The sequence below is a fragment of the Nicotiana attenuata genome, unplaced genomic scaffold, assembly GCF_001879085.1.
Source record: "Nicotiana attenuata strain UT unplaced genomic scaffold, NIATTr2, whole genome shotgun sequence".
Lineage (NCBI taxonomy): Eukaryota > Viridiplantae > Streptophyta > Magnoliopsida > Solanales > Solanaceae > Nicotiana > Nicotiana attenuata.
The window spans coordinates 18832-35347 of record NW_017674990.1 but is presented as its reverse complement, the minus strand read 5'-3'; the positions used below and the strand labels follow the sequence as shown (position 1 = coordinate 35347).

At 39.1% G+C, this 16516-nt stretch overlaps 1 protein-coding gene across 3 annotated transcripts; it reads left to right on the top strand.

The window, feature by feature from the left end:
- Positions 1 to 1238: 1238 nt before the first annotated feature.
- LOC109219550 (serine/threonine protein phosphatase 2A 55 kDa regulatory subunit B beta isoform) lies at positions 1239 to 10090 on the top strand. Of its 3 annotated transcripts, none has more exons than XM_019384010.1 (14): positions 1239 to 1747; positions 4192 to 4295; positions 4383 to 4481; positions 4731 to 4850; positions 5207 to 5416; positions 6174 to 6265; positions 6364 to 6482; positions 6620 to 6743; positions 6950 to 7073; positions 8342 to 8410; positions 8500 to 8591; positions 8677 to 8754; positions 8846 to 8913; positions 9260 to 10090. In XM_019384010.1, the coding sequence occupies exons 1-14, from the start codon at positions 1630 to 1632 to the stop codon at positions 9394 to 9396; spliced, it is 1554 nt and encodes a 517-aa protein (XP_019239555.1). In that variant the 5' UTR covers positions 1239 to 1629; the 3' UTR covers positions 9397 to 10090. The 3 variants fall into 3 exon arrangements, with proteins under 3 accessions (XP_019239555.1, XP_019239554.1, XP_019239553.1); XM_019384009.1 differs by having other exon boundaries at positions 1240 to 1747; positions 5207 to 5413; positions 8843 to 8913; XM_019384008.1 differs by having other exon boundaries at positions 1240 to 1747; positions 8843 to 8913.
- The last annotated feature ends 6426 nt before the right edge of the window (positions 10091 to 16516 follow it).

The following is a 16516-nucleotide window of genomic DNA, read 5'->3' as shown; positions in this document are numbered from 1 at the left end:
AAAAAAATCACTTATTTTGGATCACAAGAAAGAAACCAAAAAATCACTTATTGTGGACGGGAGGGAGTAATAATTTGTCACTAACCTCACCCGCCGTCATGGTCACTCACATGACCCACAAATAGCACACGAGCTCTTCCTTAATTTGCTCATTAGTTATTCCAAATTGCTATATTTAATTTCTGCACACGCAATAAATAAACTTCACACACTCGAGCGTTTGGTTGGATAACATGTTATCCCATAATTAATAATTTCGGAATAAGTTATTTCAAGATTAGTTATCCTACCCTTCCATAGGAATAAAAAGATACAACAATCACGGGATAACTAATCCCGGGATTAGTTATACCACGATTTTATTCCAGACAAATATAAAACAAACTCATATCAAATTTAATCCCGAAATTAATTATCCCTTATCCTGAGACTAATTATCACTTATCCCCTCGTACCAAACGAGCTCTCAATCTGAAGTTAGGCTATCTAAATTCTGAAGTTTAAAATTTTAAATATTGAATTTAACTTTAGTCCTATATGTCTGAAGTTGATTTTGAGGTGGTTAAATATTAGTGGATACTTTGTAATTTTAGTTACTCGCTAAACAAGGGAAGCTCCCTGCTGCATTTGAGCACTTGTCCCATTTATCTTTCAATCAAATCCACTTTGGTCTATTTATATTTTTCTTGTTCGCAAATCATCTCATATTTGCCCTTGTTCTTAATATATATTTAACATGAAGCGGTGTACTCTATACTTTCTCCATTCACTTTTACTCGTTAATTATGAGCTTTTCACGTCCCTTAAAAAATAATAAATGAAATGCATAATTTACTATTACACCCATATTAATTGATGCATATTTTATTGAAATTGAGAAAATAATTTGAAATGAGTAATAAATACTATGGGTATAATAGGTAAAAAGAAATTGTCTTATCTTGATATGCTAAAAGTGACAAGTAAAAGTGAACGGAGGGAGTACTTCTTAATTCTTTAAAAAGAAAGTTTAAATTTACCTATTTACTTTTGATTATGACCTAAAATTACTTTTTGATTGAAGCTTTATTAGGAAAGTTAGGCCAATATTAATTTTTTTCTTAACTACGAGGTAATTAAATCAATTTATTTCTTAAAAGTAAAATTGCTGACAAATTTAAGAATTTCTTTTGTCAATGCGACAGTGTGACCCAATGGGATAGAAAGTCGGTAAAAATAGCAGGGCTTAAGTAAAATAAAAATAAAAAGGTGGGTAGAGAGAGAGAATGTATTATTGATAGAGCTTAGACAGAGAAAGAAGTGGAAGGCAAAAGAACGGCAAATTCCCTATTTTCTCCTTCCCCAATCCCATCACTGAAAAAAGAAAAAATAAAAAAATCCAGAATCAATCTGGAATTGGAAGGCATGTGCTCTTTGATAATGTTTGGGAAGTTGTAATGGTTGAATACATTTTTCTATGAAGTTACAATCTTTTCATCACGACGGCGATTCTGTAAAAACCTAAAAGGCGATCGCTTTTTCATGAATTGATATAATTTTCTTCTTTGTCTTCATCCGATTGTTGCTTTGTTCGATTTGATTCGTCTCTATTTGCTTATTGAGGAAAAAAATTAACAAAAAATAAGGAAGATGAACGGTGGTGATGGTGGAGATGTCGCGGCAGCTCCGGCGGGTCCACCACCGCCGCTTGAGTGGAAATTCTCTCAGGTATTTGGTGAGCGTACGGCCGGCGAGGAAGTTCAGGAAGGTAATTTATTATTTTTATTATATTACTATCATACTTAAATCCTCTGTTACCTTTGGATCCGTACTTGCTTTGATTTCTGTATCGCTATTAGGGTTTGGCTTTCCATTTTTGATCGGTTATGTGGTAGTCAATAGAGAAAATACTGAAGTTTATTAATCGGCGAGTGGCGCAAATCTGTTAGATTTCGGTCGCAGGTTTGATTGAGTGACGGGGATTTTAGCCAATTGAGAACAGTACCTAGTGAACTCTAAAAAGTTTATATTTACTTATATTTCATCTACTGTGCTATTAGAGAATTCTTTAACTCGCGTCCAGATCTAGATGATTGTTTTTTGATGTAGCCTGTCAATGTTTTCAATTTAGTTGTTCTCAGTTTCGTAGAGGACTATGTAGTATAGGTTTTTGACTTTGATGCAAGCATCGTGTTGAAGGACAGTAACTGCTATCTTCACTTGTTTCTTTGGTGCTTATGAGTGGTGAACTATGTATGCACAAATTTAAATCATGGGGGTGTAAGTGGCTGTATAATCTTTTATTACCACTCTGCTATGGTCAGTTCTGTGAAGATGTCACCAAACATTCTTTTAGCTCCACTCATTAAACTTTTGAGCTCTAAGGCACGATGCTGGACTACTGCCTCATCTCAAGCCACTATGCATAGGTAGACATATGTCAGGTAACAATGCTCAGGTTAGATACCGTCCTTCGCCTAAATTGTGGAAAGATTTGATGTTGTCATAACATGCATACACAATAGACTGTTCCTAGAAAGATGTTACCTGATGTCTATCCTGCTGTAGAACAGTAAAAGGTTGTGACTTTCTTATAAAGTACTCCAATGTGTTGTATGAAATGTCTATATATCTGATAAGGCTTCCATTAGACCAGTTCACATCCAAGCTGCTCTCTTGTTTTGAAGATATGTACTATGCAATGCCTACGGGAGTGGGGTCATTCAACTCTTGATTTGTGAGTCAGTAACTCAATATAGATTACTATAGATATGGTTCTCCTTTCGTAAACTAAGTTGAAGAGGCATACAAGCAAAGTAGGTTTAGTTTGAATGCTTGTAACACTTTGTAGATGCCACCCTTTTGCTTTGGCTTTCCCCTTTTTAGGATTATTCTTAATATCCAATATGGGAGTGATAAGTCTCATGACCTTCAATAAAAGGCTTTGAATTTTGTTGCTTCTCGTAAATAGTTACTCAAGTATCTATTAGAATGAGAAAGTTATGCAGTGGAGGATAACGGGAAGTTGGATTGTCTTGATGCCATTTTGCCTCATTTGCAGCATAGGGTTTTAGTTTTCAGAATGAAACTGAATCTGGATCTCTTGATTCAGCATCTTGATCCATGAGACTTCTTTTCCTGAATCATGATTCATGGTGCACATCAAAGTCCATTTTTCTGAAGTTTATACCACACTCAAGCTCCTTTGTCTTGCCTTCTACTCTTGCGTCTTTTTCTTTTACTTCATGCTTTATTTGTCTGAAAATATGCAGACTGTGTGCTGCAAAATGAAATTGGCACTGACTATTAGTCTTTTGATCATTAGAATTTCCTGCCTAATACCAACACATGTCGTTTCAGAAGTTATAGTACATGGAAGTTGCCTTTTCTGACTCCTCTTTGTCTATTTATTGCCTCTAAAGGCACGTTCGTATACCCTAGTAGTTAGTAATCTTTTGATCATTGGAGTTTGCCTGCCTAATATCAAGATATGTGGTGGCTGAAGTCCTAGTACATGGAATTGTTTTTTCTGACTTGTGTTTGTCTTCTTACTGTCTCTAAAAGGCACACATATGTACGATGTGGGTGCTTTTAGTTTTGTCAGCAATAAGATAAGATCCTTGTGGTCATGTTGCAAAACAGTCTGAACTGCCAAATCCATGGCTGCATCAGTTTCACTGTTCTTCTCCACATTTATTCCATTGTTCAGATTCGCGAGCTACATTTTAAAAATGATTCTTTCCTATATGTAGAGTTTCTTACTCAAGCATGACTTTAGATTTTGATTTTGCCCCTGTTAGTGCTAGCAATCATTCGATTGTTTCTTTCATGATTTCCTTTAACCAGCAATATGTACTGAAGGAAAACTAATGCTTGTAGGACCTGTATATGAATTCATCTACATTACACTCATCTTGTGCTCCATGTCGTATGAGTGACATGGTTTGACTAGTAACGGTAGGCGGTTCATTTTACCTAAAACGGTTAAGACTGTGACAGGATCTGTACATTAGCTTAATTCAGAAACGGAATTTTCAGAACAAATTTTGTACTGCAAATTAGTCTAAAGTGCCTTGACGATGCAGCTGTACCATTTCCAGTTGCATTGGGAGTCTGCAACTATGAGAGCATGTGCTTTGCTCTCTCTGCATGATGTTTAGGACACTTAATTTTTTGAATATCATGATTTATTTTCTGTCTTTATTATTGCAGTTGATATCATCTCCGCAATTGAGTTCGATAAAACTGGTGACCATCTTGCTACTGGAGATCGTGGGGGTAGGGTGGTATTATTTGAAAGGACTGATACAAAAGAGGTGGGTTTCTTCAGTTCAGAAGATTTTTTAAAAATTGGAGGTTGTTTTCTCTGATCATGTCTCTCCTTTTGCGTTGTGTTGCTTTAGCATATTGGTAGTCGAAGAGAGCTCGAGAGAATGGACTATCCTGTGAGTCGCCATCCAGAGTTCCGCTACAAGACAGAATTTCAAAGCCATGAACCTGAGGTATCTGCCGGTTCCTTGTTGTTCGCCCTTCTTTATTTCCTTTTGTTGTGATAGAAGAACTTAAGGAGAATCTTATTTTCCTATTTCTTATGTATTTGCCAATTTGAGCTGCCACTATCCTGTGAAGATGCAACGTTGAAGGGGTGAATTGCATCCCACTGCTATTTCTCATTCCCCACCTGCTTTGCTTTCCTCCCTTTCTTGCTTCAAGTAGAATTTTAATTTCTTCCTTTGCACCTTTCTGTTCAGTTTGATTATCTGAAGAGTTTGGAGATTGAGGAGAAAATCAACAAGATCCGTTGGTGCCAATCGCCTAATGGTGCCCTCTTTCTTCTATCTACCAATGACAAAACCATAAAGTTTTGGAAGGTAACTTAGTTCATCCGATTTGCTTTTCTATGATTCTTTAAGTCAGTGTAACTTGCCCAGTTTGTTCAGGTAAACTAAAAATGAGTATTATTCTTCTTCTCAAAAATTAAGTACCTATTCTTCTATACATTCCGTGGCTAAGATATAATTTTGCTGTTGCATTGATGAGCAATATTGTTTGTTAATTTCAAATGTGTCGGGGAACTGTACTGATTGTTGTTGAGATGCTAGTTGAGAGTTGACCTATCATGCACCTTTGAAACTGTCTATCTGTAAAGCACTCTTCTGGTGGCTATCCTTTTTGTGGGTTCCTTATCAGTGTGCTGAGGTGCTTGCTACTTCTTTTCCTGATTCAGGTCCAAGAGAAGAAAGTTAAGAAGCTATCCGATATGACTATTGATCCTCCCAGGGCTGTTGGGAATGGCAGTGTGGCCAGTTCTAGTGTTTCTTCCAGTCCAAAGCAATGTCTTGCAAATGGGGGCAATGCAGATAGATCTTTCAATTGCTTGAGCAATGATTTGTCGTTTCCGCCTGGGGGCATTTCCTCATTACGTTTACCTGTGGTAGTTGTACTTAAGCTATATATATCCTGTATGTTTGGTTGTTTATGGCATGTCAATTATGGCTGTGCATTATGTTTTTAATCTTCCAAGCATGTTAGTTAGTGTCTGTAATCAATGTATTTAAGGTTATATGGAAAAGGAAACGCCATGTCCAATGTCATTAAGATACATTTTGGATATTAGATAGTTTATAGAGACACAGATCTCAAGAAGTCACAACTTCAGTGGAGCAATGTATATGGTGTTCCAGACTCCTGGTTATTTTGAAGACTGTTACTTCTAGTCTCTGCTAGTTCTAGTGGCTGTCTTTAGTCCTAAACAAATACTTTTAAGTCTAACATAGTTAATTGTGCACCCAAGTTCTCATGCAGAGTGAAAAGTTGACATATGTTAAAGTCTTAGTTAAATACACACACACACACATATATATATAATCTGTTACCTTCTAAAAAATATATTTATAATGTATTATTTATGCGCATAAGCTAGGACTCTTGTGATCATGCATTATGTGCTTTTGTAAATGTCTTTGATTTCTCTTTCATGATATGGATACACACATGTTTTATCTTCAAATCCTCAGCCGACATTGGAATCTGTATGCATTCTCCGTGCGTTAAATCTTTTTCTTTGATTGGCAGAAGAAATTAGGTGTCGCATTGCGTCCCCTCTCCCTAAGACAGTTGTTGCGTTTTAACTTGACATGATGTCCTCATTACTACTCTATTTGAATCTAAATGCTTTGGAATGTTAATCATAGGTTACAAGTAATGAGACCAGCCTAGTTGCAAGGTGCAGAAGAGTGTATGCTCATGCACATGACTATCATATCAACTCTATTTCAAATAACAGGTAAAGATCTTGCTCTTGTAGTTTTGCTTTGCCATTTTGTGTTTTCTGGTTTATGCGAGCTCATGGTAATTTGCCTGGCCTTTTCCTTTTCCATTCAGTGATGGCGAAACATTCATCTCGGCTGACGATCTCCGGATAAACCTTTGGAACTTGGAAATAAGCAATCAGAGTTTCAACATTGTTGATGTCAAGCCGACAAATATGGAAGATCTAACTGGTAATTTTTCCTCAATTTCTTTGTTTTGGGCAAGTTAACTAGGTCATTATTCTTTCTTTCATTTCATTTCATTTTGCAATATGCCTTTTGTTTTTTCAATAGATGTTTAGACTTTAACCACATGTTATTTATTCCAGAGGTGATAACTTCAGCAGAATTTCATCCTACCCACTGTAACACGTTAGCGTATAGTAGTTCAAAAGGGTCAATTCGTCTCATAGATCTGCGGCAGTCAGCTTTATGCGACTCACATTCTAAATTGTAAGTATCTCTCTTTTTCCCTCTTTCTAATTGTCAATGTCGGTGGGATTATTTTTCTACCTTTAAAAGGTGTCCTTATCCAGCAGAAGATATGAAAGATGGATGAAAATATTCTGGAATAGAGCTACTTTTGCTAAGAAGGATATGTATTTCAAATTACTTGCTGATAGCTTTAATAAATTGTAAACATTGTGCCTTGTATGCAGGTTTGAGGAACAAGAAGCACCTGGTTCAAGATCCTTTTTCACCGAGATAATTGCTTCAATTTCAGATATTAAATTTTCTAAGGATGGAAGATACATACTCAGTCGTGACTATATGACCCTAAAGGTTGGTTCCTTTTACTTTTGTTTTGCGATACCTGTAGAGTATTTGAGAGTTGCACCAATTGCAGTGTGTACTTCACATTCATGTTCCTTATACTTTGTTGAAGGCACTGTTTGATCTATAAAAGCTTTGTAAAGAATAGCATAGTTCCAATGAGGTAGCATTAGCATGGCTCATAGCAAGCTCCGTGGCCTTGCTTGGAAACAATATCTCCTGCTCTTTTGCATTTCGTTTCTAATAATTATTAGCCCCCATGGTCTGATGGAGAACCCCACTCAGTTGATATTGTATTGAATATGGTAATATGATATGGATACTCTGGAGTGCACTTGATGTTCTCCTAGGGTTAGTGGGTTACTATGGAAAAAAACATTTATGAGGCTTCTAGTTGCATTCAACGTGGTTCATGTTCATGGTGCTTCCAAGTTTTGACTTTTATTTGTATTAGTTGGTTTTGGTGTTCTTCTTTGATCCTTATAATAACTTTGGAAAATTTTGCATTTGGAATTTCTTTTATGTGCTAGTTGCAAGTTTCTGAGAGCTTAATTTTATGATTGAGGTACAAAAGTTTTCAAATTTTCTTAACAAATCTTGGTAGAATCTTGTTATCCTCTATTTCAATTTTTGTCACCTCAGTTCAATATGATGTACTGAAAAGTAGTTTCTAACATAATATAGATGTATTCCAAGTTCCTTCACCTCTGATTTTGGAACTATTTAGTTGACTGTTTGAGTACTTTTCTTCCCTTGTATATGCTTTCTATTGCCTTAGAAGACAAATGATTTAGTGTTGGAATACGCTGAACCTGAATAGAGTGGAATGGATACGAATGATTCATTTAGCTCCTCCCTATGATTGATATATGCATAATTGCATATTATTCCTTGCATATCTAGTCATTGCATATCTAGTCAGTTCTTTCATAGGACATACTCTAACTTTATCTTAAACAAGTTTATTGAGATGCTGCTAACTATAGTGTTATTATCTATGCCTAGATTTATTTAACATGCTGCGCTCCACTGTTTGATGCTTGCATGTTTTTGCTAAACTACTTAGAGTTAAAGTAGATCAAGACCAAGAATTTTTGTAACTTAAGTATAGTTGCTGCTTGTTGTTTTCAAGTTCAAGCTGGGGTCTTTTCTTTTTCACCTTCATGTTAGGAGGACCACCGGTCTTCCATGTTTGTATGCTTTCCCATCTCTATGAGCAGAACCTCTTTATATGGATTATATGTGTTCCTTGTTACTGAACTCACCTTGCTTTTCAGTTATGGGACATAAATATGGATTCTGGTCCAGTATCAACCTTCCAGGTTCATGAATATTTGAGACCAAAGGTGAATTACCATCTGCATCAAAATGTTACTTGACTATGTTTGGTTTGTGGCTTAGCTGATCAGAGATGTAATTTTCTACTGGTATGCAGCTATGTGATTTATATGAGAACGACTCCATTTTTGATAAGTTCGAGTGTTGCCTTAGTGGTGATGGGCTGCGAGTAGCAACTGGTTCTTATAGGTGTGTAGACCGTAATCTGTTTTATTTTTCCTTTTATTCTTCACTGCTGATTTAGTTTTTTGACAAATAACTTCTATGATTTCAGCAATCTTTTCCGTGTGTTTGGTTGTGCTGCGGGGACTACTGAAGCAACTACACTGGAAGCTAGCAAAAACCCCATGAGGTACTTATATCGTATTTCCACATGAGCAGATATGGATGTAAATGTTGTTTGTCTTGGTGTCTGACTAACATTGATTGTGCTCCTCCAGAAGACAAGTGCAAACCCCTTCAAGGCCTTCCAGGTCTCTGAGCAGTAGCATAACACGTGTCGTCAGGAGAGGTATGCATTGTATTCATATATGAACTTGACAGTAAGTCATGTTTACAACAACATACCCAGTATAATCCCACAGGCAGTGGCGAAGCCAAGTTGACCACCCTTCGTTGAAAAATTGCACTGTGTACATAGGTAAAATATTACGTTTTAGAAGTATATAACACATATTGAACACCCTTTGTCGGAAATTTTTTCTTCTTTTGAATTTGAACACCCTTAAAATTTCTAGCCTTGCCACTGCCCACAGGTGGGGTCTGGGGAGACAATAAGTCATGTTTATACTTTCTAATTACTTGAAAATTTGTTCACCATGACGAAATATACTGGAATTTATTTATTTGCATTACAGGATCAGAGAGTCCAGGGGTTGATGCAAATGGAAATTCATTTGATTTCACAACAAAGCTGCTCCATCTAGCATGGCATCCAACTGAAAATTCAATTGCCTGTGCCGCTGCAAACAGCTTGTATATGTATTACGCATAAGTGTTAACAGGAGGAATGTAGTTTTCTTGGATAGCATTTTTTCAGGTTGCTTTTTGAGAAACGCTTTCTTCAGAAGCAGCTTGAGGTTCTACCATATCACTTCCAGGTGCCTCGCCAACCTGTAACATGTCTTTGATGTCAAGATGCAGAAGTGGATGAAAGATTCCACTCGAAGCAACTTTGTCTTTGTCAGCAGACTGACGACCCCGCGTTCTTATCCCCTTCTCATTTTCTGCTTCACTCTTTTAAATTTATTATTATATTGGGTCGAAGTAGGGAAAGAATGTCGTTGTAGTTCTCCTACAAGTAAAAAACTAATGGAATGTGCAAAAATTGCCACTAGTTTTTAAGGTAAATGTAGTTTTTACTGGAAATGTTGGTGGAAAAGAGCTGCTGCTAACTTGCAGGGTGTTTAGCTTATTTCTTGGATAGCATTATTTTTTGTAGGATAAATCAGTGTGCCTTTTATTATAGATTATAAACTGAAGTAAATTTTTTCTGTAAAAGAAGTTGAAGGGCACTGTCATTTGTTTACCTGTATTTTTTGCTTTTGGGAAGTGAAGTTGGCATTGCATAACTTGTCTTCTCCTTTGGAATCTCATTTGTTTTACATTCTTATATTACATTGGAGTTGGTAATTTGTCGCACTTTTGCTTTGTTACCGGAGCCTTGTAATGGAATTTTTACCTGGTGATCAAGTTTTGATATGCTTGAATGTTGCATGCTTTCATCATATGTTGTTTCTTCCGTTATGCTTCCAAATTGATCAGTGAGTTATGTCTATAAGAGTTTGCGTTCTTGTCACCCTTATTTGAAATGAATTGATGCTCATGTCAACATATTGCCGTTTGACGTTTCGCATGTAGAGTTTGCTCACCATCTTGAACACTGCCGTTGCTGGAACCAATTTTGTGGCGTTGGCACTCTTCTTGTTTTATGAAGTCGCAGATAATACTTATTATAGGGCTCGTTTGGTACGAGGGATAAGGGGTAATTAGTTTCGGGATTAAATTTAAGATGAGTTTATCCCACGCTTGGTTGGGATAAAATCGTGGTATAACTAATCCCGAGATTGTAGTGTCTTTTATCCCAATGGGAGGGTAGGATAGGATAATTAATCATGGGATAACTTGTTTCCCAACCGAACGACCCCATAGTGTCAAGCCCATGAAATACAGAACAACTTGGACTATAACGGCTCGTTTGGTACGAGGGATAAGGGATAACTAATTTCCGAACTAAATTTGAGATGAGTTTATTCTATGTTTGATTGGGGAAAAATTCCGGTATAGCTAATCCCGGGATTAGTAATCCTGGGATTGTAGTGTTATTTTTGTTCCTATGGGAGTGGTGGGATAATAATTCCGGAATAACTAATTCCAAGATAATTAATCCTGGAAGAACTTGTTTTTTGACCAAACGACTCCCAAGTTAAAATTTGTTCCCGTCTTAATAAATATTACAGTTGTTGATTATAGTGGGAGTAGGGGGTCAATTGACTAATCTCAGCTCTTTTGAGAATCCTCTTCGAATTTTAGTTGATTTGATCTATGTGCAGTCTCCTTTTCTCCATTCTCCCAATAATTCACTGTATTCGATAGTTGCATGGCTAGTGATGTTTTTCTCACTTCATACATAATATTAGTGAAAGCCATAAAACCGACTCTAAAAAATTACTGCTATCTACCAAGTTTAGGATAAAGAAAACTAATGTCAAATAAGATAGGGCATGGTAGCATGCAAAAATTCACTATATGTTTTATAACTTTTTTCTTTCTTCTTATTCATCATTCACAAACTCACCCCATCTAAAACGCAATTGAAAAAGCGCAATTGTTAATCTTGTCAAAACAAGAATAAATTGAAAGAAACATTTATGTAATGATCAAACAATAATTGAATGCTCTGGTCTAATTCTTAATTCGTTGAGAATTGGTTCCATTCGTATAGATAGAGTAATCTTGCCAGCATGACGAACAGAGAAAATTTATCGGAAAGAGATAAATTTTAAAATTAATCCCCAAGTTTCTATTTTAATCTGGCCATGTCAAAGGTGATATATATAATAAATACATGTATGGAGGTCCCGTCATTTCCTGTTATAAATAAGATCATTCATCTATGATCATTCTTGTGATATTTGCCCGATAAAGTTGCGTTATGTCACGACCCGGATTTTCCCACCTTCGGGAGTCGTGATGGCGCCTACTCATAGAAGCTAGGCAAGCCACGAACTAAAATCTCTAAACGCTTTTGTTTTTAATTCCCTTTTAACCAATTAAATTAACAATTAAATAAATAATTAAATAACAGCGGAATAGGAAATCTAGCGGAAGTCTTAAATAAACTTAAAACCGAATCATTCTGAAGACCAACACATGCCTCTAACAAGAACCTGGTGTCACAACATCCACGGACTACTAAGATTACTACATACAACCGTTTGAAAGAAAGTAACACTGTCTGTCTCGAATACAAGAGATAACAGAACGTAATAAAAGATAGAGGAGACGCCGGGCCTGCGGATGCCTGCAAGGCTACCTCAGTGTCTCGGTGGACTGAAGGCTAGCTCCCGAACTACTGCTGCTGTCCCAGTGCTGCCTCGGTATCTGCACAGAGTGCAGAGTGTAGTATCAGCACAACCGACCCCATGTGCTGGTAAGTGCCTGGCCTAACCCCGGCGAGGTAGTGACGAGACTAGGACCAGACTCCAGATAAACCTGTGCAGTTATATATATGTATACAGCGGAAAATGAACTAGAACAAATAATTAAAGGCTGGGAAGGGGAAAACATGCTTCGGGGGATAACATATAAAACAGAATCTCAAGAGAATTATCAATAAATCAAAAGTTCAACTTCTATCAAGGATAAGGAAAACAAAGGCAATTTACACTTTCAGTTCACATCTCGTTGCAGGCGTGCAACCCGATCCCATTTCTCATGTCTTGTGGTAGGCGTACCACCCGATCCCATTTCATCATATCTCGTGGTAGGCGTACTACCCGATCCCATTTCATCATATCTCGTGGTAGGCGTACCACCCGATCCCATTTTATCATATCTCGTGGTAGGCGTACCACCCGATCCCATTTCATCATATCTCGTGGTAGGCGTACCACCCGATTTTACAAGCCAACACAAAATCACAAGGAATCCCGGCAAGGGAACAAAGCAATATATTATCTTCCCGGCAAGAGAGCAACAATATCAATATAAACATCCCGGCAAGGGAGAATCAGCTATAACCAATCCTAACTCAACTCCTACTCAGCTCAATTAGTACCAACACTCAATCATAAATAAAATTCACGAAAATAAACTAAATCCTTGCTCAATATCGAAAATCATCAATATAAGCGTCCGTAGTGACATTTAAGAACACAACATCTATCAATTCAAGACTCACGGTCATGCTCGACACCAACGTATAGATACTCGTCACCATGCCTATACGTCGTACTCAACAAGAAGCAATTAGCAAATAGGACACAACTCCTAATCCCTCAAGCCGAGGTTAGACCGGACACTTACCTCGATACCATGAACGCAATTGACGTCTCAATTATCGCTTTACCCCTTGATTCCACCACCTCTTCGCTCGTATCTAGTCACAAGTTACTTAATTACATCAATTAATGCTAAATGTATCAACCCCAATGCATGAAAATGAGTTTTTCTAATGTTTTACTCAAAAAAACGTCAAATTGCCCCCGGGCCCACATGTCAAAACCCGAGGTTCGAACCAAAATCCGATTACCCATTCTCCCACGAACCCAAATATATAATTTATTTTGAAATCGGACCTCAAATCGAGGTCCAAACCCCCAATTTTTGAAAAACCTAGGTCCTACCCAAAACCTTCAATTTCCCCCATGAAAATCTTTGATTTTAAGTTGAAATCATGTTAAAAGATGTTAAGGAGTGAAGAAAATAAGTTAGAAATCACTTACCAACGTTTTGGAGAAGAAAGGTTGTTTGAAAAATCGCCTCTTGTGTCTTAGGGTTTTGAAAAATAAAAAATAACTGAAAATCCCGTCTATATATATACCTCTCAGGACCCCTGTGCGGGGCGCACAAAACGGACTGCGGCCGCACGGCCCTTCCTGACCCTGTGCGGACCGCACAAAGTCGACTGCGGCCGCACAACCCTTCACCGCGCACCGCAGAAAGTCGACCGCGGACCGCACTGACTCCCCTCTCCGCGGCCGCACACGATTTCTCGCGAACCACGCTAGCGGGTTCAGAGAGCTAGAATTGCTCTGAACCTGCAATATCTGAGTTTTTAAGCCTAAGACCTCCCGGAACCTACCCGAAACTCACCCGAGCCCTCGGAACTCCAAACCAAATGTGCATACTAACTCAAAAACATCATACGAACTTATCCGTGCGATCAAATCGCCAAAATAACCTCAATAACCATGAATCAAACCTCAAAATCAAGAACTTTTTCTCAAACTTCATCAAGTATCAAATTTAGCAATTTTAGGTCCGAATCACGTCAAACGACATCCGTTTTTCACCAAATTTCACGGAAACATCTTAAATCATATATAAGACCTGTACCGGGCGCCGAAATCAAAATACGGGCCCGATACTAACATGTTCTAATCAAATTTTATGTCGAGTTTTCTTAAACAATTTCAGAAAATAATTTCTTTCAAAAATTCATTTCTCGGGCTTGGGATCTCGGAATTCGATTCTGGGCATATGCCCAAGTCCCATATTTTCCTACGGACCCTCCGGGATCGTCAAATTACGGGTCCGGGTCCGTTTACCCAAAACATTGACCGAAGTCAAATTTATTCATTTTATAGTCAAAACTTATCATTTTTCACAGATTTTCACATATAAGCTTTCTGGCTACGCGCTAGGATTGCGCACGCAAATCGAGGTGGCTCTAAATGAGGTTTGCAAGGCCTCAGAAGCACAGAAGTTAATTTAAAACAAGTGATGATCTTTTTTGGGTCATCACATTCTCCACCTCTAAAACAACCGTTCGTCCTCGAACGGACATAAGAAGGAAGTACCTGAGTCGGGGAAAAGATGGGGATAACGGCTCCGCATATCGGACTCGGACTCCCAGGTCGATGCCTCAGGAGGCTGACCTCTCCACTGAACACGAACAGAAGGAAAACTCTTTGACCTCAACTGACGAACCTGCCGGTCTAGAATAGCCACCGGCTCCTCGTCGTAAGACAAGTCCTTGTCCAACTGGACAGTGCTGTAATCTAACACGTGGGATGGATAGCCGTGATACCTCCGAAGCATGGACGCATGAAACACTGGATGCACGGCTGATAAGCTCGGTGGCAATGCAAGTCTATAAGCCACCTCTCCCACTCGATCAAGAATCTCAAATGGACCAATGAACCTAGGGCTAAGCTTGCCCTTCTTCCCAAATCTCATCACGCCCTTCATAGGCGACACTCGGAGTAATACCCGCTCACCGACCATAAAAGCCACATCTCGAACCTTGCGGTCCGTATAACTCTTTTGCCTGGACTGAGCTGAACGAAGCCTATCCTGAATGATCCTGACCTTGTCCAAGGCCTCCTGAACCAGATCCGTACACAACAACCGAGCCTCTCCCGGCTCAAACCATCCAACCGGAGACCGACACCGCCTACCATATAAAGCCTCATAAGGAGCCATTTGGATGCTCGACTGGTAGATGTTGTTGTAGGCAAACTCCGCTAAAGGCAAGAACTGATCCCACGAATCTCCAAAGTCAATGACACAAGCTCGGAGCATATCCTCCAAAATCTGAATAGTCCGCTCGGACTGTCCGTCCGTCTAGGGATGAAATGTTGTACTCAAATCCACCCGTGTGCCCAACTCTCGCAGAACTACTCTCCAAATACGCGAGGTAAACTGCGTACCCCGGTCCGAAATGATAGATACAGGCACACCATGAAGGCGAACCATCTCCCTAATGTAGATCTCAGCTAACCTCTCAGAAGAATAGGAGACTGCCACAGGAATGAAATGCGCTGACTTGGTCAGCCTATCAACAATGACCCATACTGCGTCGAACTTCTTCCGACTCTGCGGGAGTCCAGTAACAAAGTCCATGGTGATCCTCTCCCACTTCCACTCGGGAAGCTCAATCCTCTGAAATAAACCACCAGGCCTCTAATGCTCGTACTTAACCTGCTGACAATTCAAACGACGAGCCACATATGCTACGATATCCTTCTTCATTCTACGCCACCAATAATGCTGCTGCAAATCCTGATACATCCTCGCGGCGCCTGGATGAATAGAGTACCGGGAGCTATGGGCCTCCTCCAAAATCAACTCTCAGAGCCCATCCACGTTAGGCACACAGACTCGACCCTCAATATCAAAACTCCTTTATCATCTAAGGTAACCTGCCTGGCATCTCCGCGCTGCACCGTGTCTCTAAGGACACACAAATGGGGATCATCATACTGCCGATCACGGATACGCTCCAATAATGAAGAACGAGCGACCGTACAAGCTAACACACGACTGGGCTCAGAAACATCCAGTCTCACAAACTGATTGGCTAAAGCCTGAACATCCAAAGCAAGCGCTCTCTCACCGATCGGAATATAAGCAAGATTGCCCATACTGGCTGACTTCCTACTCAAAGCATCGACCACCACATTGGCCTTCCCTGGATGATATAAAATGGTGATATCATAATCTTTCAACAACTCCAACCACCTCCTCTGCCTCAAATTCAACTCCTTTTGCTTGAACAAATACTAAAGACTCTTGTGATCCGTGAATACCTCACATGTCACGCCATACAGATAATGCCTCCAAATCTTCAATACGTGAACTATGGCTGCCAACTCCAAATCATGAACCGGATAGTTCTTCTCATGAATCTTCAACTGCCTCGAAGCATAGGCAATGACTTTGCCATCCTGCATCAACACTGCTCCAAGCCCAACACGGGAAGCATCACAATAAACTATATAAGGCCCTGAACCTGTGGGCAAAACCAACACTGGTGCCGTAGTCAGAGCTGTCTTGAGCTTCTGAAAGCTCGCCTCACACTCATCCGACCATCTGAACTGGGCACCCTTCTGGGTCAACCTGGTCATCGGGGCTGCAATGGATGAGAACCCCTCCACGAACCGATGATA